The following is a 22,642-nucleotide window of genomic DNA, read 5'->3' as shown; positions in this document are numbered from 1 at the left end:
CAAAGTAGGCACTCATGTACCTTGCTGTCATTAGTCTAACAAGTGGCATCTGCATGTATAGGACAACGATACACTTAATAATTAAATATCAACTGATTTTCCTGCGTTCTAATTAAATTATGTATAATTTCCAATAAATAATGCATTCACTTCAGTTTGCTCCAAAATTCTTGAGGACCGGTAGTGTACCTCAACGTTTATCAGAGCCACTTCTTGGGTTTCCCTTGAACGGGCATTTTACTCACCATCATATCGTCCTCCAGGATACTGCCCTCTACTGACGCAACTGGACTCAACCCAATAATGCAAGTTTCCCACAATGCTGCCGCATCAGTCCGGAAGTGAGACGTTTATTGACAATATGGCCACTAGACTTAGAAGGGGGAAATTTCGGATTTGACAGTCGAGTCCCCTCGGTTGCAAAAAAACCCATTACCACCGTCTAAGATCGATACATATGAATGAAGGGACTCACGAATCCGCGGGATGTTGTCATTGAGCTGAGGATACATTCAGACCGTGAAAAATGTCGTTTTTCAGGAGGAAAGGTATGAAACAAGGATGCTAGTTGTGCCTGCTAGCGAGAGTCGAAGGGTGTAAGAAATAGGAGGCTCGCGGGAGAGGTTAAGGAATGTGCAGTGCATTTTGGAAATTCATTGAACAATTCTGTTTGAAATCAAAGCCTTCGACAAATGTCCTCTGCATAATTAAGCAGAGACATGTTTCTACAACTATCTGATTGAAATCGATAGAAATAGAACTACCCAAAAGATCTGAAATCAGTGTTCGCTAGCTAGCTACTGTACAACAATGCATCTCTCACAGTACAGTAACATGTGCTAGTACAAGTAACTGCTGATGGTTATGTAGAGTCTCAGACAATGAAGATTTATTATATTTTTAACCTGAATATCATCATTAACCGAAAATAGACTAACCAAAAAGCCTTCCACTTGATTGACTTATGTCACAGTAATGTTAATGTCAGGTCACATAGGCAAGCATCCATGCCAGTCAGTTTCCTTGACCCATAGTTGTACGTTAAATACATTAATGGAATGATGGTGTAATGGCATTGTCTACAGCCAGCTCTTACGACCTACTTATACAGCTCCAGAGAAAATTAAGAGACCACTGCACCTTTTTCTTTCCTTTCCAAAAAAGCTGAAAAAGGAAGGTTTTGAGTGAGGAACAGAAGCGTTCAATTTGCAGTGGACTCTTAATTTTCCTCTCACAAAACCTTCCTTTTAGACTTTTTTGGAAAGGAAAGAAAAAGTTGCAGTGGTCTCTTAATTTTTTCACGGAGCTGTATGTAAAAATCCCCTTACCTGTTACATCAGTAGATTGCCAGCGGTAGACTACCTTAAAGTACATACACAAAGAAATAGTAATGCATGTCCATGTGTAGGCCAAACTACAGACTTTGATTACACACACTTTTCTCAACAGCCCCTGTACAGTATTAAGCTTACGGTGCAAACCATGGATAATATGAAGTGTTGATGATAACAATCATGTGCAGAACCCTATTTATATACTAAGTTAAATGAAACTCTAAAGCCCTTTGGGGTGGGTAGATGTAGACGTCACTGTAATCATCTGATGCCTCGAATGAAAAATAGGTTTCCAACCTTCTGGTGGCCTGAGGGCTGGTCTGTGCATCAGTCGACCCACTGACAGCTAAAAGCCAATCAGATAAACTCTTTGTGTCATCTGCAAAAGGTCCAGTTTCACTGCACAATTGTAATCAGGCGTATTCTGTTACTTCGTGTAAATGAAGAGGACTGAAATGGGTACCAAAACTGGTATTTGTGTCCAGATTGTGCGCCGAGGTGGAACAATGTACTGAAAAGCCCGACTGACATTGCAAGAAATTTGAAACAAGGTCAGAGTTCACCTTTCAGCATGACAAAGACCCGAAGCCCATAGTCAAAACTACAATTGCGTGGGTAATGAATAAATAGGTAAATCCCGTTTGCCCAGTCAAAGCCCTGACCAGAATCTAATTAAATGTGTGGCCGGACTAGAAGGTTGTTGTCCATCACTGCTTCCCAAGGAACTTGACAGAGCTTGTGCAGTTTAAGAAAAATGGTCAAATATTGCCATATCTAGTTGTGCAGATTTGGTACAGAGTATACATACTGCCAAGCTTATCCACCAAGCTGCCATGTCTTCTACCAAGTATTAATTCAGTGCAGTGGAAACTCATCTAATTCTGATGATTCAGCTTTTTTTTATGTATACATTTTTTTTTATTGAGGGGGGGGAGACAAAACAATAGCTGTAATTGACAAATAATTGTTTAATGAACTGGAACAAACCAACTCTCCCAAATCCACTGACTTAATTTATAAGAGTTGGTTTTATTTGACAGATTCTCGTTGCATGTTTGGTTTCTCACCTGGTCTCAAAGGTAGATGTTACAAATATAAAATAAATCTGTGTCACTATTAAAAAAAAGATACATTCCAGCATTGAATGTGGATGTTTTATAAAAAAAATAACTCTGGTGCTTTTGCTCATCTTTTATAATGCTCTATTCAATGCAACTTGATGTAGCAGTTCTATTTATCGTAATTCAATGTATCCAAAATTCCATGGTGTGTTTAACGAATCTGTATGAAATAAAGACTAACAACAATAAATAGGCAATGACATCACTTAGAATCTTAATGCAGACAGGTTTAACTGAAGTACACAGAAGTCAATCCCTATTAAACTAAATGGGTTGACTGGGGTGGCAGTTTCTTTAAATGTTTTTGTTTTTATCACAGAGGAATTTCGAATTTGAGAACTTGATACGTGATACATCAGAAAATGTAGTCTTTTAGGAATCAGGCGCTGCTTGACTACATAGTCCACATGCACAAATTGACCCCAGCGTTATGGTGAAGTCATGTTAATGGGAGGCTCAATCATGCATTCAAATGAACCATGTCTCACTTCAGAACACATCTCATGAAGCCATGAGGTGTATCTGTGTGTGTGTATATATATATGTATTTGTGTGTGTATATATGTGTGTGTGTGTGTGTGTATGTATACATATGTATGTGTTTATTTTTTGAAGTCTTCAATCTATAGTGCTGAAAAATTTAACTGTACCTGTACCTGTCCTTCCACTAGTGTAGCCATACCCTCTGTAATTTAATAAAAAAATTTGGTGAGTCCCACGTAGACCCATCTAATTGAAAATGAAATATTTTGGCAACTATATTTCATTGTCTAAATTGTGGAGTAGTTGTTGCGGCCCCCCTGAGAAATCAGACAACACTGCCCCTTTAAGTGGGTACCATTTCAGTGCCACTGCAGTGTGGTGGTATTGCTTTCTCCTCCAGCCATCCTCAGGCACATTTCTCCAGTCAGTAACCTGCACGGTTAATCTGAGGTTCATCTAATACTGATGGAATTACAGCTCTCCACAGTTCTCTGATTGCACTTCTTTTTCCTTCTTTCTGACCCACAGCAAAAGGCAAGGAACCCGAGCGACCAATTGATGGTAAAATCAATCGAGGTGGGTACCGAACCACTTCCTCTCTGAAAGGCTGAATTGCAGTGCTGTTCTGCTGCTGCCTGAGGTTTCACTTCTGTGCTGAACACGGGGCGGAACGACGGATGTTGTTTGAAAGTGACTGTTTAGTTTTCTGTTTACTTACGCGTTCAGTTTTCTCAGAGCTCCCCCTTTTTCAACCAAATGCTTCGCAGCTGTTTATAATTTGCTTCTGCAGATGTTCTGAGGGAATGTAGTAGGCAAGCACACACAGATCCAAATCCAAAGGGCTTGAGAGCAGTTAAGAGAGAGATCGGTTAAGGATCTTCAGTTCTAAGGCACAGTGACCAGTTCTCAGGCACAGTGAAAACTCACACAAGGGCAGCGCTCTGTCTCACGATCCCTACTCCCCTGTTTAAAAACCCGTCACAGCACCCTCTGTTCTAACAGGGAACATCCAGGCCCTGGATTGCCTCTAGGAGAAGCCGCGTACAAACCACTCATAACATACGTTGTTGTGGCTTTCAATCATCTAGATTGGAACTCAAAGCCTGCATTGACCGTATTGATCAAAGGCCATGATAAATGTCTGTTTCCCCCCCTGTAGTCCCTGCTCCGATGGCCCCAACAAGCTCCCCCTCCCTGAGCCTTCGGAATCACCATGCCATCCAGGAGGCGGCGGGGCCCAGTCATGTGGCCATCAACGCCATCTCGGCTAACATGGACTCCTTTGCCCGCGGGCGCACGGCCATCCTCAAGAAACAGCCAGCCACATGGAGGCTGAAACACTTCGGGGATCTGGGTATGTCCCGTCCCGTCCGCCACCTTGTCATTATCAGGGCCGTATTACCCACATTTCACGGTTCATATTCTGATTGAAAAGGGGAAACTGCAGTTGAACCAGTAGCATAGCAAAGAGTCGTGCCCTGGGAGTGCGGTAGAGTAGGGTGACCAGCAACTAGTCTGGGTTAACAGGTCTCTGTCAGTGCCACGTTTTCCTGTGTATGGATTCAGGAGAGGTTGTTTTTATGATCAGTGAAGATATGCAGTTAAAACCTCTGGGAAAGATTTTGACCGTAATACCCTGGAAAATTATCCATTATTCTGATATTTTGCTGCTGTCTGTAACTCCCTATTCCTGACTGTCACATATATACGTCATTAATCAGCCAGCAACATGATTGGTTCCCTCCATGGGCCTTTCAGCTTCTTAATAGGTCTACATTGACAAATCAGGTTGCAATTGCAAGCGTCTTATCAAACTTAGAGTAAAACTTTGGCGTTGTTAGACAACTGTTATAACTCAGGTTAATAGAACTGTTATAACTCAGGTTAATAGAACTGTTATAACTGATGTCAGTAAAACTGTTATAACTGATGTCAGTAAAACTGTTATAACTGATGTCAGTAAAACTGTTAAAACTGATGTTAGTAAAACTGTTATAATTGATGTTAGAAAAATTGTTGTAACAGAACTGTTATAACTGATGTTAATAGAACTATCATAACTGACGTTAGTAGAATTGTCATAATTGATGTTAGTAGAACTGTTATGACAGATGTTAGAAGAACTTATGACAGATGTTGGAAGAACTGTTATAACTGTCCAAATCATTAACTTTTATCAGCCAACACAAATCTATCCACCGTAGTAATGAAGTTTACCATGTTTATTTGGCAGTTATTTGCTGTCTGTGTCAGTAGGAATGAGCTGCCTAACAGACTGTGGTCTGGACAGTTATTAGGACATATATCCCAAGTACATACAACCACTTCACAACGAAACACATTTTAAACCAATGAGGCACATGCAACAAAGAAAAACATTTGGATGTTGTTAAACCAGCCAATTATTTCTTCACTGTCTATGTTGAGCAATGGATAGACTATATTCCAAACTGCATTATGTACTGAGAACTGTTTTTTTTTGTCTTTAGTTTGTTTTGGACTAGGTTTCTTTGAAACATGGTAAGACATGCCTCATATGACAGAAATGTCCTGTTTTTAAACAATTGCATGTATGGTTAAATAGATTAGAATTGCTAAATGCCCCATCCGTTAATGAAGTGGGTGGTACTGGCCTTCATCTCTATCTGAGTTAACCATGTCTCAAGTAGGGCTTTGTCCTCAGAATCCACCCATTGGATGAACATGTTAATTATCCTATATTCTATAACCTGATACATATGCTTACAGAGACATCGGGTAAGGCCTGCTGGAATAGTAGTGGGCAGGAATTGAATCCAACAGCTTATGAGCGCTAGGGGCAGAAGATTAGACCTTCTTGTCCACCCATTACCAGTACATTTAATATTAACAAAATATAATATAAAAAAAAACAGTTTTCCTCAATGAAGACAATGCAGGTAATATATTTTTAAACACCGTTCTGCATCGGTTGTGCTATGCTGCTAATTCTTATTGCTTGAAAGCACATTGGATAATGTATTTTGAACAAATTTTTCACATTGGTTATTAGGCTTGTTTTTGGTGCTGGACATTATATTTTAGATGTTATCAGCATCAGCCTATTGCTTTTTAAAAGTTGTTCAAAGTCAACAGTACTGAGCTCCTCTGTCCTTTTGACATTTAAGTCATTACAGGTAGAATCCCATCCCCATGAGAACTGGTTAAAACATTCAGTTTCAATACGTCCTGTACCTGTTGGTCTTTTCTGTAATTATGAAGTATGATATTCGTTACTTCTCTGATTTACATGAATGGGGATAACATGTCGTGTCGACAATCAGTCTGAAATCAACTGACATGGAAGTTATATGTTCTGGTCTAACCACTGTACAATATGTTGACTAGACCTGTGAGAAGTTCCTGTGCAGAAGGAGGAAGAGGGGGGGGGGGGGTGAGCAAGGAAGGCATAGAGCATGGGAGGGAGAAAGCGGGTGAGAGAGAGGGCAAGGAAGGGGGAGAGAGGGGGGGTGGGTGAGTGTGGGGAGAGTAACTGCTGTCCAACAGTCACCTGTGGCAGCCTGCCCTCTCTGGAGCTGATAACAGGAACAGACAAGACTTCCCACCACACAGCTGTCTGCTCACTGTGTTGTACTGAAGTTCATCCTGTAATGGAGGTTTTAGTCATCTATCCACATGGCCTCTCTGATCATGTGACCTGGGAAAGGTCACACAGTTGACAACGACTCTGTGTTTTAATAGTTGATTGTGAACAGCGGTTTCATTTGTTCAGGCCTGGTTACAGTGATTTATATAGAGCTTATTGGCTGACTCGTGTAGGTTTGCCCAAAGTGTGAAATGACACGTCCAATCTGCCTTTCCAAACATTGTCATATTCTTTTTTGGGTGGAGTCTGTGGAAGGGTGGTGGGGCGGTGTAGTGTCTGTGTTCCAAGATACATGACCCTGTTGATCTGGTTTTCAGTACTGTTAGGAATGGTTTTACTCTGTACATGACCCTGTTGATCTGGTTTTCAGTACTGTTAGGGATGGTTTTACTCTGTTCTGAACTGCTTGAATAAATGTACATTGTTTGCCACATGAAATTGATCCCAGGAACACCAAATTACACATTTTCTCGACATGTGTCGGGGTGATCTACAGCTAAGGTTTAGTTGAAAACTCTTTCACCAATTTGATTGTAAAGAGAGAAATATGTGTGCCCTGATTACCAGTTTACAAAATAAAGGCTGCTGCCCCTATTTGGAAACATTTTGTCCTTAATCCCAGCAAAACATTTAAATGGTATAATATGCGGGATTTGCGGTAATGCTGTCAGCAATACGTAGAGAATTAATAAATGGTTAGTTTTCACACTGTGGACAAGAAGAACTTCAAAGGTATGATTCACATATTAGACCCTGACTACAACTGCCTGTCTGGGAGAAATACTGTCCTAAATACAGCCATTCAGGACCACTACTTTTGAAGACTGGTAGACATTTCATTTCAAGGACTATGCTTTTTGTTCTCTTTGTTTTTGTTTTTTTTTCCAGATAGATTTTATTTATTGTAAGTTTTTGCACACGCAGCTCTTTATTCATTTGCCAGCATCGTCTCAGCATCCATTGTGTGGTCGTCCTATATGGTTGTGTAGGGGTTTTATTCAGGGTTGTGTGTTTCAGGACAGTCCAGTGTTGTCCTCCTATATGGTTGTATAGTGGTTTTATTCAGGGTTGTGTGTTTCAGGACGGTCCAGTGTTGTCCTCCTATATGGTTGTATAGTGGTTTTATTCAGGGTTGTGTGTTTCAGGACGGTCCAGTGTTGTCCTCCTATATGGTTGTATAGTGGTTTTATTCAGGGTTGTGTCTTTCAGGACGGTCCAGTGTTGTCCTCCTATATGGTTGTATAGTGGTTTTATTCAGGTTTGTGTGTTTCAGGACGGTCCAGTGTTGTCCTCCTATATGGTTGTATAGGGGTTTTATTCAGGGTTGTGTCTTTCAGGACGTTCCAGTGTGAACTACTTGGCTTCTGAGACGCTTTCACGTTTGTCAAAGACGGTGGACCAGATCCTGCGGGACAACGTGGCTATGCCCTACTACATGCAGTTCCAGGAGGCCCGTGGGGCTGACCACCTGGTCCGCTTCTGGCTGGAGGCGGAGAGCTTCCGTTCCACTAGCTGGTCTCGGGTTCGAACCCACAGCCTCAACTCCGTCAAGCTCAGCTCCCTGGCCGAGCCTGCCTCCACCCCGGTCTCCCCTGACCCATCCACCCCCACCGAAATGGACCTTCCCTCTGTCCCCAGGCCCGCTTCTGCCCGGCCCCTTACCCCCAGCCCCCAGGACACTAACAGTCACAGTAGTGAAGGTCCCACTGCACAGCTCGTCCACAGGGACTCCTTCAGCTCCTCCGCGGATCAGAGGTCGGACACACCGACCAGGCAGCCTTCCTCCAGTACAGGGACCCCCTTCAAGCTGCAGTCCACCAACGCCCTCAAGGAGCTCTCCGACAAGCTCATGAAAAGTATGTTTGACAGGTGGTCCTTTTAAATATGTGTGTTGTTATTTGTTAGGCCTGTTTTGGTAGAAGACTGGCATGTGGTGTAGAGTCTCTCAGCTGGCTGACGGTACATGTTTCAGCACTAGCGTTACGCGCTAGTTTATTAACTATATTTGTTCTCCACAATGTGAAAGAACTGGCTTTTGTTTATTTAAAAATTATAATGAAAAGTGTCTCTGTTTTATTGTAGGACCTTTTCCAAAAACATTGGGACCCTGCATAAAATGTTAATAAAAACAGGATGCAATGATGTGAAAATCATTTAAACCCTATATTCAATGGAGAATAGTACAAAGACAACATATCAGATGTTGAAACTGAGACATTTTATGGTTTCTTGAAAAATATATGCCCACTTTAAATTTTGATGCCAGCAACATGTTTCTAAAAAGAGGCCAACAAAAGTCTGTAAATGTAACCTGGTCGAATGTCACACAGCTAATTAGGTAAATTGACAACAGATCAGTAACATGGTTCTATATTAAAAGATTGTTTCAGAGAGGATGGTGAGGATGTGGAGGGGTTTCACCACTCTGAAACACTGCGGGCAGGCATTGCAACAATTTTAGAATAACGTTTCTCAATGACATTCTGCCACCCAGATTATGTCTTTTTCAGGGAAGGCCTTGCTTATTTCAGGGAGACAATGCCAAACCACATTCTGCACGTATTACAACAGCATGGCTCCATAGTAAAAGAGTCCGAGTGTTAAACTGACCTGCCTGCAGTCCAGGCCTGTCACCCATTGAAAACATTTTGCGCATTACAAAATGGAAAATATGACAAAGGAGCCCCCCAAACTGTTGAGCAGCTGAAATTTTTATCAAGCAAGAATGGGAAAACATTTCACTTTCAAAACTACAGCAATTGGTCTCCTCAGTTCCTAAATGCTTACAGAGTATTTTTAAAAGAAGAGGTGATGCAACACAGTGGTAAACATGCCCCTGTCCCAACTTATTTGAAATGTGTTGCTGGCATCAAACAACATTTCTTAGTTTGAACATTTGATATGTTGTCTTTCTACTATTTTCGATTAAAAACAGGGATACATGATTTGCACATCATTGCATTTGCATTTTATGCAGCGTCCAACTTTTTTGGTAACAGGGTTGTATAATGCTGTGAAATTGATTGTTAATGACATTTTCCTTTTTGTGTGTCGCAGGTATAGAGAGAGATGCAGTGAACATCTTCACCAAGTACGTCTCTCCAGACGCTGCTAGACCTATCCCCATCACAGAGCAGATCAGAAATGACATAGTCGGTAAGACATGATTGCTGCTAGACCTATCCCCATCACAGAACAGATCAGAAATGACATAGTCGGTAAGACATGATTGCTGCTAGACCTATCCCCATCACAGAACAGATCAGAAATGACATAGTCGGTAAGACATGATTGCTGCTAGACCTATCCCCATCACAGAACAGATCAGAAATGACATAGTCGGTAAGACATGATTGCTGCTAGACCTATCCCCATCACAGAACAGATCAGAAATGACATAGTCGGTAAGACATGATTGCTGCTAGACCTATCCCCATCACAGAGCAGATCAGAAAGGACATAGTCGGTAAGACATGATTGCTGCTAGACCTATCCCCATCACAGGACAGATCAGAAATGACATAGTCGGTAAGACATAATTGCTGCTAGACCTATCCCCATCACAGAGCAGATCAGAAATTACATAGTCAGTAAGACATGATTGCTGCTAGACCTATCCCCATCACAGAGCAGATCAGAAATGACATAGTCGGTAAGACATGATTGCTGCTAGACCTATCCCCATCACAGAGCAGATCAGAAATGACATAGTCGGTAAGACCTGTGAATGTTAGACCCAGTGGGAGTATTGCATCCGGCCTTAGATGGTTTCCGCTCGGTTTTTCTCTTGTTAGTGACAGCGCCTTTTATGATAACTGTTTTCTAAATGAATTTTCAATGGTTGTTGGACATTTGTGTATTAACTCTTCTTTGCCAGCTAAAATCTGTGGTGAGGATGGAATGGTGGACCCCAACTGCTTCGTCAATGCACAGTCTGTCGTCTTCTCCATCATGGAACAACAGTGAGTCTTATATTTGGGTGTCATGCTTTTTTTCTCCTTAAAGTGCAACCACTATTATACAAGTACATTCTTGTATCCTATGTTTTTACACAATCATATGTATTCCCAGGCACTTTAGTGAATTCTTGCGCAGCCATCATTTCTGTAAGTACCAGATTGAAGTGTTGACCAGTGGCTCAGTGTTTCTGGCAGACATCTTGTTTTGTGAGTCAGCCCTCTTCTACTTCTCTGAGGTGAGAGAATCAGCTGGGACTCTGTATTGTTGGTTTTATATAAAATTGTTTTAGGTTTTCAATGTATAAGTACAATTTGTGTCAAACCTGGTATTATGTCTATCTGTGTGCATTCCCAGTACATGGAGAAGGAGGAAGCTGTGAATGTTCTGCAGTTCTGGTTGGCAGCAGACAACTTTCAGGACCAGCTTGCTGCCAAGGCTGGCCAGTATGATGGCCAGGAGGCCCAGAATGATGCCATGATCCTATATGACAAGTAGGACATGTCCTGTTTCTTAACAATTGTCTTGACATGTGTCCTTTGCCATGACACCATTTCTATTGTGACACCATCTTTTTTGCTAGGTTATTTACATTTCAGTCCTTAAGTAAACACTGTTCTCTGGAGCAGCGTCTAGTCAGTGCATTCATCTTTAGATGGCTAGGTGGAACCACCACTCCAACCAGAAGGACTCTGTGATGTAGATTTTCCTTACACCATCTTAGCCCTTATTTCACTCTTAAGTTCTCTCTAATTTGTAGCCTGAGTTGCAGAACAGCAACACTACTTTAATTGATTACCTGGCCCGCGCTTTACACAGATGTTCCATGCAAATAGGCTACTACACAATGATCGTAGGCAGTACATGATTGACATTTCGTAGAATTCCACCCCTGGGCAGCCACTCCCTCACTGACATTAACCAGTTTTACAGTGAGGTGTTTTTGTTTAGCATGGCCCTAAATTGCTATCATGACTGTCTTCCTGGCTGGCATGTCTGATATGCTGTATAAATAGATTGCCTGTTGGTGGGATGCTTATGTGGTAGATAGTAGCCTACAACATGTGGAAGTGTGTAGATGGTGAGGTAGTGGTGATACTTGCCTACAACATGTGGAAGTGTGTAGATGGTGAGGTAGTGGTGATACTTGCCTACAACATGTGGAAGTGTGTAGATGGTGAGGTAGTGGTGATACTTGCTTACAACATGTGGAAGTGTGTAGATGGTGAGGTAGTGGTAGATGGTTGCCTACAACATGTGGAAGTGTGTAGATGGTGAGGTAGTGGTAGATGGTAGCCTACAACATGTGGAAGTGTGTAGATGGTGAGGTAGTGGTAGATGGTAGCCTACAACATGTGGAAGTGTGTAGATGGTGAGGTAGTGGTAGATGGTAGCCTACAACATGTGGAAGTGTGTAGATGGTGAGGTAGTGGTAGATGGTAGCCTACAACATGTGGAAGTGTGTAGATGGTGAGGTAGTGGTAGATGGTTGCCTACAACATGTGGAAGTGTGTAGATGGTGAGGTAGTGGTAGATGGTAGCCTACAACATGTGGAAGTGTGTAGATGGTGAGGTAGTGTAGATGGTTGCCTACAACATGTGGAAGTGTGTAGATGGTGAGGTAGTGGTAGATGGTAGCCTACACATGTGGAAGTGTGTAGATGGTGAGGTAGTGGTAGATGGTAGCCTACAACATGTGGAAGTGTGTAGATGGTGAGGTAGTGGTAGATGGTAGCCTACAACATGTGGAAGTGTGTAGATGGTGAGGTAGTGGGTAGATGGTTGCCTACAACATGTGGAAGTGGTGTAGATGGTGAGGTAGTGGTAGATGGTAGCCTACAACATGTGGAAGTGTGTAGATGGTGAGGTAGTGGTAGATGGTAGCCTACAACATGTGGAAGTGTGTAGATGGTGAGGTAGTGGTAGATGGTAGCCTACAACATGTGGAAGTGTGTAGATGGTGAGGTAGTGGTAGATGGTTGCCTACAACATGTGGAAGTGTGTAGATGGTGAGGTAGTGGTAGATGGTAGCCTACAACATGTGGAGTGTGTAGATGGTGAGGTAGTGGTAGATGGTAGCCTACAACATGTGGAAGTGTGTAGATGGTGAGGTAGTGGTAGATGGTAGCCTACAACATGTGGAAGTGTGTAGATGGTGAGGTAGTGGTAGATGGTAGCCTACAACATGTGGAAGTGTGTAGATGGTGAGGTACGTGGTAGATGGTAGCCTACAACATGTGGAAGTGTGTAGATGGTGAGGTAGTGGTAGATGGTAGCCTACAACATGTGGAAGTGTGTAGATGGTGAGGTAGTGGTAGATGGTAGCCTACAACATGTGGAAGTGTGTAGATGGTGAGGTAGTGGTAGAGGGGTAGCCTACAACATGTGGAAGTGTGTAGATGGTGAGGTAGTGGTAGATGGTAGCCTACAACATGTGGAAGTGTGTAGATGGTGAGGTAGTGGTAGATGGTAGCCTACAACATGTGGAAGTGTGTAGATGGTGAGGTAGTGGTAGATGGTAGCCTACAACATGTGGAAGTGTGTAGATGGTGAGTATTTGTATTAATCTGTATTTGCTTCCAGTCTGTTAATAATAGTCTGTTTCCACCCCAGGTATTTCTCACTCCAAGCCACCAACCCGCTGGGTTTCGATGACTCTGTGCGAATGGAGATAGAGTCTAATATCTGTCGTGAGGGGGGGGCCTTTACCAGACTGCTTCACCACTCCTCTCAGGCAGGCCTGGACCACCATGGAGAAGGTGAGGGGTTGAAGGTCACTCAGTACTCTGTCAAATCCATTATGTTGATATGAGACACACAGGGGTCACTGAGGCAAACTAAGGTGCAATAGTATAATCACTGGGATTTTTGCACAAAAAGGCTAAATTAAATCAAAAGCTATCTGTCTTCATATTTATTACAAAAGATAGCAATTATATATCAATTATGTGATAATCTATACACAGGGATGTGGTATGATATTTCTTACTGTCTAAGTCTAAGTGAGTTTGTCCAATCATTTTTCTTTCTTCTAAAATGAAGGGACTGTACATAAAGTGCTGTTATTTCTAAATGGTTCACCCGACACATACAGAATCTCACAGAAGTGAGTACACACATTTTTGTAAATATTTGATTATGTCTTTTCATGTGACAACACTTTTGTAGACAGTGGTTTAGACATTAATGGCTGTGTGTTGAGTTATTTTGAAGGGACAGCAAATGTACACTGTTATACAAGCTGTACACTCACTACTTTACATTGTAGCAAAGTGTCATTTCTTCAGTGTTGTCACATGAAAAGATATAATCAAATATTAACAAAAAGGTGAGGGGTGTACTCACTTTTGGGAGATTCTGTATAAAGCTGACGGTCTACGCTATAACCTGTATGTAATGTATTGTATCATTTCAAATCCATAGCGCTGGAGTAAAAAAATTTTAAAATACCAGGAATTGTACGAATACAATAGAGGTTCACTGCTCTGTCTGTGCTTTAGGGTGGTCTTCTGCCATGGCCTAGGGATGATGCTGAAACATTTTGTCGTGCTTTGGAGAAAATGTGGACCTTTTTGGCTTTGATATACACAGTCTCCTTACAATCTTAAGTTCATGTTTGCTGAAGGTTGAAATTTCTCTGCCCTCAGGTCTACATGCCTGGCTTTCTGTCCAGTAACCTTTACTACAAGTATCTGAGTGACCTTATCAACTCAGTTCGAGCGGATGAGTTTGTGATGGCCAGCGCTCCTGGTCAAGGCATGTCCCCTGATAGCGACCGTAGCACCAGTGCCACCGATGGGACTCAAGCCCAGGTAGTTACACCTGACCTGCTCACAACCTGGACTTTGGCCTTACCTCTCTATTGACATTTCCACTTCTCATGAGATATTTAGAGTTTAAGCACACTAAAATGAATGGATGTTCAGCAGCTGTAGCACATTTTCAACAGTCTGCAATTGTTTCTATCTATATTTTTGTTTGTTTGTAAAGTCATTCAGTATCAAATCAAATCACCACAGCTGAGATGGAAAGAGGAAGTGTCAGGGAAATCTTATTTGTCAACTGATATTTGTTCTTTTGACATAGTGTGATCTTTTTGTGATAGAAATACCTTTATCCTTAAATATTGTTAAAATACCCATCATATCATATTAGTCATCCTGGGGTTCTACAAACAAGGTGGTCGGCTGAATCAGGCTTCACTGCTTGGATGTGTTAAATGGAACAACCTCTTTGTTGAATACCATCTTAGTACAGTAGTATATAACACATCTAACTAAAGCTCAGTTGAAGGACTTTTTTGTAGTTTATGACTGAAATGTATTTTATTTTGTGACGCTGTGTGCACTAAGTCATGGGCTGGTGCCACAAACTAATCATTAGTGGTAACAAAGCCCGGAGCTTTTAAAAAGTCATTATGAACTTAAAGTAAATGGCTTCATAAATGCCATGGATTTATATTCTTACTAGTTCTGCTGAATATGTGCAAATTATATTATATATTTTGTATTATAGCAAGTAACCAAAAAGGCAGCAGCAGTGAAAATCCTGAAAAACTTTGACGAGGCGATAACAGTGGACATAGCAAGTTTGGACCCAGAATCCTTGTACCAACGCCCCTATGCTGGGTGAGTAAATACAGAACTCTGGAAACTATTTTAAATATAATAGTCTGTTTCACACGTTACTCTACTAGAAACCATTAGTGTAAATAGTTTTTGTGATACTACATATTGTTTTAAAGAATGTGTGAATGTGTGGCAATTGAAAAGATCTTATGTGCATAAGTGTTTAGACCCTTAATTCAGTACTTTGTAGAAGCACCTTTGGCGGCGATCACAGCTTCAAGTCTACTTGATTATGCCTCTACAAGCTTTGCATACTGTACCTGGATTTGGGCAATATCTCCCATTCTTTTATGTAGATCCTCTCATGTTCAGTCTGGTAAAAGTCTAGGTTTCGCTACGATTCTTAAGACCTAAAGCCACTCCAGCATTTTCTTGTCTCTGCGCTTCCTGATGTTTTTGTGCTGAAAAATGAATATTCACCACAGTCTGGGGTCCTGTGTGTTCAGTGTTCTGTGAAATATTTTGTGGTGAGACATGTCTTGCTGATAACTGTGACATGTTGAAATGCGGCTCAAGTTGCTGAGATGTTATAGTGACATGACACCATTGGTCTAGTTTAGCGGTTAGCCAGCCCTATCAATCAATCAGTCAATCCTATTTATTTATAAAGCTAATTTTACATCAGCAGTTGTAAAAGTCCCAACATGCTTTTACAAAACACCCAGCCTGAAACCACAAGGAGCAAGCAACAACCGTGTTGATGCACAGTGGTTAGGAAAAACTCCCTAAAAGGGGCTGAAAATTAGGAAGAAACCTAGAGAGGAACCATGCTCTGAGGGGTGGCTAGTTCTCTTCTGGCTGTGCCGGGTGAACATTTTAAAAGTAGTGTCCAGCAGTGTCCTAGTACTGTGGCAGTAGATGAGTATCCTGGTCTTAGATCTGTCTCTTCTGTGACAACAGTACAACTTCATCCTAAATGAATGACGTCATTAGTTATGTGTCCCCCCTCTGCTTAGAAGAATGACGTTTGGGAAAGTGAATGAACTGGGACAGTTCATCAGGGAGGCTGAACCAGAGCCAGATGTGAAGAAATCCAAAGGTAACAGAAACACCTGTCAGTTATGTCCCTTTGACCATCTTTCTGTCTCTCATCTATAAACCTTTCTCTTTCTCTCTGCTGTGTAAATTTGCTTGTTAGACTTTAATGCTAGGTCAGTCAAGCATACATGGGGTGTGCTTTGGTGTCTTCTATTCTCACATTATCCCTAGCCACAATGGGGGTCAAATCGTCAAAATGCAACCCGGATCTTATAGAAGACTTAATAGTATAACTAGAACATTATATTTAGAGCTTCTTCAGAGATCATTTTCTGAAAACAGAAGATATCTTTATTTTGTACATCAACCTGGACTTGTATGAGCTGAATGCATTTTTCACTAGAGTGCCTCAAATCCCAAACCAACTTTTCACAACTGTTCACTCATCTCTCTGTCTTACAGGTTCCATGCTCTCTCTAGCCATGAAGAAACTTGTACAAGGCAACTCTGATGAGGTATGGAAGCAAACAGAATCATTTCCTTTCATTTTGATTCTGTTACAGGGTGATGAATGTGTTTATTTGTAACTTGTAGTATGCTGGATAAGAGCTCTGTCTTGAAATGCACTCGTGTGTGTACGTGTGTGTGCGCGGGTGTGCATGTGTGTGCGCGGGTGTGCATGTGTGTGCGCGGGTGTGCGTGTGTGTGCGCGGGTGTGCGTGTGTGTGCGCGGGTGTGCGTGTGTGTGCGCGGGTGTGCGTGTGTGTGCGCGGGTGTGCGTGTGTGTGCGCGGGTGTGCATGTGTGCAGGCCCAAGAGGAGATGGCCTGGAAGATTGCTAAGATGATTGTCAATGACGTTGTACACCAGGCACACCATGACAGCCCAGGCAAATCCACCAAGGTATGTCAGTTTCCTCAGAGTGTCTGTCTTGCCATTGGTCCAATACTGTAATCAACATTATGACCTTACAGTCATATAGTCATACTAAGTCTACTGTTGTTTTGTCATTGTTTCTCTTTCCAGTTATGACCTTGCAGTGGATGACCAAAACATTATCACTAAAGAGACTGACTGACTGACTGACTGACTGAAGGACTGACTGACTGACTGAAGGACTGACTGACTGACTGAAACGTCACCTATATCCAGTGCTGAACTGTACACTGGAAGCACCTCATTATGGAAAGCATCAATGCATATAGAAGAACAAAGGCATTCCATGATCTCCTCCATCAATGTGTACTGATATGTATGTGTATGTGGGCGAATATTTAGGCGCTTGAGAGAAAAACTTGAAGTATATCATCTACCCTTCCATCTCATCATTACACTATGAAGGCATCTCTATGAACAAAAGAAGACAATAAAGAAAAGTAAATAAAGCGGTTGCTTAAAGAGCACCTGACTTCCTTCCTTCCAAATGAAATTCCTTAGGGAAGGAGTGATGACAACTGGCAAACAAGGACACAAAATGGATCTGAGCAGTAGCTGTCAGAAAAAGCAGCACTTCGCAATGCAACAGTGCTGCCTTGGTTCCCTGTGTTAGCATGCTGGGGACCCAGCCTACAGGAAAGCCTCCTTCACTAAAATGGCTAGGTGGTCCTGTCCTCTCCATCTTCTGTCCTTACCCCACAATGGTCTGCCTTTATGCTCATTCCCGTTGTTATTTTATCAAATTTTAGACTGCAGTGCTACATTTTAACTGCTGAAAGGCTTTGTACGGTTGTATTTTTGTCGGGTGCGTATCCTGCTTATCAGTGGAGTTGGTGATTGTGTTGTTGAAGATGATGATGATGATGATGGTTGGTTGAGTTGTCCTGCCCTTACTCACTGTACTGTAGAGAGAGAGATGGCCAGACACATTACAGTCAAACTGGATTGGAACTTCTTGATTTTCTGGTCTTGCCCAACCTCCTGTAGCACTGGCAACCCCTGTCCCCTTGTCCATATCATTAGCATAGCTGAATGAATGAATACTCCGTATTATGGACTGAAGCAGGAGAAGTGCTAGTTGCAATGAAAGAATAACTCCAGGTCACTCCGAGTAATGTAATAAGTATGTAGAGTTCTGGTTTACCCCATAAATGTACATTAACATTAGTTTTTTTTATTGGTGATTGTTCTTGTTTTCTTTTTTTTTTTATGTACTGTCAAGCGATGTATAAACAAATCTCAATGAGGACTCTACTGTTCCATTGGAAAGTGTACCCAGTGAATATAATATTATTGTTATTATGACTTCGTTGGAACCTCATTGAGATGTGTACAGTAGAAAAACAACCCAAAATACTTTTGGTACTATGTACCATAATTTTCTTTTCTGACATATGTGTACTTAATCTATAATATATTTAAATTGTGTTTGATTTAAATACATATATTATTGAAATGTTTTCTGTGTGTCTATTTTGTTTTTATTTAATTAGCAAAGTACCGAAGCGATAGAAATGCTATCATTGATGGAAAATGGCAGTTCCTCATTGCATTGATTGTAATGTGTGAAATATTATGATTTGGCTCGCTTCAGTGATAATTAGCTTGTTGGCCGATCTTATTGTTTGGCCAGCATGTTGTTGATCGCACAAGGTGTTTAAACTCTACTATTGTCAGTTAGGGATGGAACCTGAAATTCATAAGGCAAATTAATGCCATGCTCATCTTAGTGCAGTGTTTCAAGTGTGGTTGACTTTTGAACACGTTCAGAGAATTGTATTTCTTTTGATGCTGCAAATTATATTTGATCCCCATTTTATGTTGTACAGTCTTTATTGTAAGAATTTTATGGACATCGTATAATAAAACGTATGCCTATATTGTCGCAAAGGTAGGTATCAAACAGCTAAGTAAAATGTATCTTGTTTTAATACTAGTCAACCATTGGGGGGCAATGTGGACTGCACTGTAACAAGTGAGGAAAAAATATATAAATCCAAATGATTAGCAAATAATCAAATGTATAACTACCACTAAAAAGTATGGATGCCTAATCATTGAAGGACGTTTATTATTAAAATGTTCTACATTTTAGGATAATAGTGAAGACATCAATCGATGAAATGACACATCACATTGAATCGTGTAGTAACAGAAAACGTGTTAAACAGATCAAAATACATTTCATATTGCAGGTTCTTCAAGGTAGCTTTGCGTTCTGCATTCTTTCAACCAGCTTCATGAGGTAGTCATCTTGAATGCATTTCAGTTAACAACTTACCTTGTAAATGTGTGGAATTTCTTTACTTTTTAATGTGTTTCAGGGCAATTGTTTGTGTTATGACAAGATAGGATTGATATACGATATGATTGTCTGTACTGATGTAGTCCATATTTGAAAAAGAGAAGCTCAAATAAGCAAAGAGAAAAGACAGTTCTTTAAGATATGAAAAGTTTCTTCATGTGCAGTTGTAAAAACCAAGTGCTATGAAGAAATTAGCCCTCATGAGGACCGCGACTGGAAAGGACAACCCAGAGCTACCTCTGCGGAAGAGGATGAGTTAGTTACCAGCATCAGAAATTGGCAATTTGCTGCACCTCCGATTGCAGCCCAAATTAATGCTTCACAGAGTTCAAGTAACAGACACATTTCAACATCAACTGTTCAGAGTAGATTGAATCAGGCCTTTATGGTTGAATTGCTGCAAAGAAACTGCTACTCAAGGACACCAATAAGAAGAGACCTGGGCTCTGAAATATTACTGGTGAAAATCTGTCCTTTGGTCTGATGAGTCAAAATCTGAGATTATGGTTTCCAATCGCAATGTCTTAGTGAGATGCAGAAGGGGCGAATGGATGATCTCCACGTGTGGTTCCCACCGCGAATCACAGAGTTGGTGGTGTGATGTCAGGGTGCTTTGCTGGTGACAATCTGAATTATTTGGAATTCAAGGCACAGTCAACCCACATGGCTGCCACTGTATTCTGCAACAATACATTCTTCATCTGGTTTACACTTAGTGGGACTATATCATGTTTTTCCACAGGACAATAACCCAAAACACACCTCCTGGCTGTGTAAGGGCTGTTTGACCTTGAAAAAGAGTGATGGTGCAGCGTCAGATGATCTGGCCTCCCCAATCATCCCACCTCTACCCAGTTACGATGCTTTTGGATGTGTTGGGAAAACGTGGAAGAAAAACAGCTAACAAGCGCTCAGAATATATCAGAACTCTTTCAAAACTGTTGGAAAATTATTCCAGGTGACTAAATCATGAAGCTGTTTGAGAGAATGCTAAGGGTGTGCAAAGCTGTCATCAAGGCAAAGGGTGGCTACTTTGAAAAATCAATGTCCTTTGATTTGTTTAACACTTTTTTAGTTACTGTATCATTCCATATGCGTTTTTTCACAGCTTTGATGTCTTCACTAGTATTCAACAATGTGGAAATTAGTAAAGAAATGAAATTCCCTTGAATAGTTGTGTCCAATCTTTTGAGTGGTACTGTAATATTTCGAGTTTTTTATTTAAATGACTAAATAATCCTCACGCCATTTAGCTGTAAATATATCCTCTTTCATATCCCTCAGACCAATGCATTAAAAATAAAGCTTAATTGGTCAAATGCGCCTTTATGGTTTAGTATTACTTTCTTCTAAAGTGTTTTAGCATGAAAAACAGAAGTAAAGATTTCTAACATTTCGCCTGATGGGGATACGCCCACCTGAGCGTTCACAGCGCGCAAAGACGCACGCGCCAATGTGGAGACTTTTGTTGTACAGGCGACTGGTTACCACGCGTGCACCAAAACCGCTACTTCTCCAACGAGAAGCGCGTATATATATAGATAACAACTGCACAACAAACTATATGTTGTGTTTACCATCTCGTGCGTAAGATTCAGTCAGGAGAATTTGACAGTTCTATATTTCCAAGCAGCGACCATCAACGGAATGACAGTTGCGTATCGTTGTCTTGGGTGTGACAAACGTGTCCTGTCCTAACTCATATTTGTATATTCTCAAGTATAGGCGCTGATACGCTTTTTCACGGACACAATTCTTGTTGAGGTGGCAACGTTTTCACATAGAAATGCTAATGATTCTGACTCTTTTTTGAAAACCAGAGCCGATGTTTGGGTTACTGGAATATCCCTTTAAATCATTATTAAGGAAAAAAACAATTTCAGTTGCTGACGGGGGCTTCTGATGTAATATTTTTGGGGGGAGAGCTTCAGTTAATATCTTCTGGGTGTGTGAGCTCCAAATGCATTCATTGCTGGATCGGAAGAAGAAAGAAGCCGGGGTTGGGATCGATCTGTCTCCGAGCTACTCGTTGCCCCAAGCTGCGAGGATGTTCAGCTGTGTGGGCTGCTTTTGGGTCCTTCTGTCCTCCGCTTTGGTCGCTATTTGTAGTTTCAGTTTTATATCACCTGCGTGGATTGTCAAGGACCATCTGAAAAACAAGGATTCGGTGAGCTTCGGCTTACTTTGGCACTGCTCGGAGTCCCTGGACCATATGTACAGATGCTACACCTTCGGAGGACTCGGGAAATTCGCTGAGATCCCATCCAGCTCGTGGCAGGTATGGCCATGTTTGTTACAACTTATAAATTAATCTGTTATTAACAATATTTAATAAATAGGGTTTCTATATTATTTCAACAATAATTCCTAAATTGTTATTACTTCTCAAATGCATAGCAGTTACGTTTTAATGCAAGGGCTTCCAAAAACCACATGGAATACTTCAATGGCAAAATCTAAAAGATTGAATGCAATCAAGGAGATTGAACCACAGACAAACCACAAACAAGTCACTTGCTTCAGACTTGAGAGAATGATCTCCCAGGGGGGGAGTATGTATAGATTTCAGATAGGATTTTTGAAGTCATCATGCATTATAGAATTAGTTATGCCAAATATTGGATGTATGGTTCAGAGTCTTTGCCCTCCTCAGGTAAGACCAGTTGACATGGGTTATGGATTGATCTTCCATGGCAACACGCTTTCTTTTGGATGGATGGGAACTTTTGCTGTCAGTTTTTACATAATTTCAGAGTGTTATGTGGGCTAATCTCTCACCACCAGAGGGCTAATATTTTGGTTTACGCTCTGCCACTCTTTAACCACAACTAACTAACCTAAATTAATGTTGTGCTGCTACTAAATAGTGATGTTCCAGACACACACAAGAGGTGATGTAGAACATTCAGGGAGTAGTTACAGTGGTATGGAATATTGAGGGAGGAGTAGTTACAGTAATATAGAACATTCAGGGAGGAGGTTCAGTAGTGTATAACATTCAGGGAGGAGTAGTTTAAGTAATAAAGAGCAATCGGGGAGGAATAGTTACAGTAATGTATCACATTCAGGGAGTAGGTATTACAGTAATATTGAATATTCAGAGAGGAGTTGTTAAAGTAATGTAGAACATTCTGGGAAGAATATTGTAGTTATAGCAGTAATAAACATTTCTGATTATGTTAGTTGTCACAATTCTAAGTTAAGTTGCTTCCTGGTGTTAAGTGGCTGGGCCAGGGTTAGCATGGCGGTTGAGTGAGATGACAGTATATTGTACCA

At 41.2% G+C, this 22,642-nt stretch overlaps 2 protein-coding genes across 3 annotated transcripts in view; both read left to right on the top strand.

The window, feature by feature from the left end:
* The first annotated feature begins 328 nt into the window (after nucleotides 1-328).
* On the top strand, nucleotides 329-18,521 carry akap10 (A kinase (PRKA) anchor protein 10). The gene is given in 16 exon segments (XM_010870707.4): nucleotides 329-548; nucleotides 3,467-3,514; nucleotides 4,098-4,292; nucleotides 7,901-8,419; nucleotides 9,621-9,719; nucleotides 10,441-10,525; nucleotides 10,635-10,758; nucleotides 10,878-11,014; nucleotides 13,134-13,215; nucleotides 13,217-13,279; nucleotides 14,168-14,332; nucleotides 15,036-15,148; nucleotides 16,105-16,187; nucleotides 16,589-16,641; nucleotides 16,936-17,028; nucleotides 17,152-18,521. Coding segments are annotated over 16 exon segments (1,887 nt in total). The 5' UTR covers nucleotides 329-526; the 3' UTR covers nucleotides 17,158-18,521.
* Nucleotides 18,522-20,834: 2,313 nt separating this feature from the next.
* LOC109615898 (transmembrane protein 211) overlaps nucleotides 20,835-22,642 on the top strand; it is a 106,827-nt gene continuing 105,019 nt past the window's right edge. For both annotated transcript variants that reach the window (XM_020047882.2, XM_020047883.2), the window contains exon 1: nucleotides 20,835-21,644. In XM_020047882.2, coding sequence (XP_019903441.1) covers nucleotides 21,327-21,644 — 318 coding nt within the window. In that variant the 5' untranslated portion in view covers nucleotides 20,835-21,326. The remainder of the gene's footprint in view (nucleotides 21,645-22,642) is intronic.

This window comes from Esox lucius, chromosome 7, assembly GCF_011004845.1.
Source record: "Esox lucius isolate fEsoLuc1 chromosome 7, fEsoLuc1.pri, whole genome shotgun sequence".
In the NCBI taxonomy this organism is placed as follows: Eukaryota; Metazoa; Chordata; class Actinopteri; order Esociformes; family Esocidae; genus Esox; species Esox lucius.
This window is presented reverse-complemented; position numbering and strand designations above follow the sequence as displayed.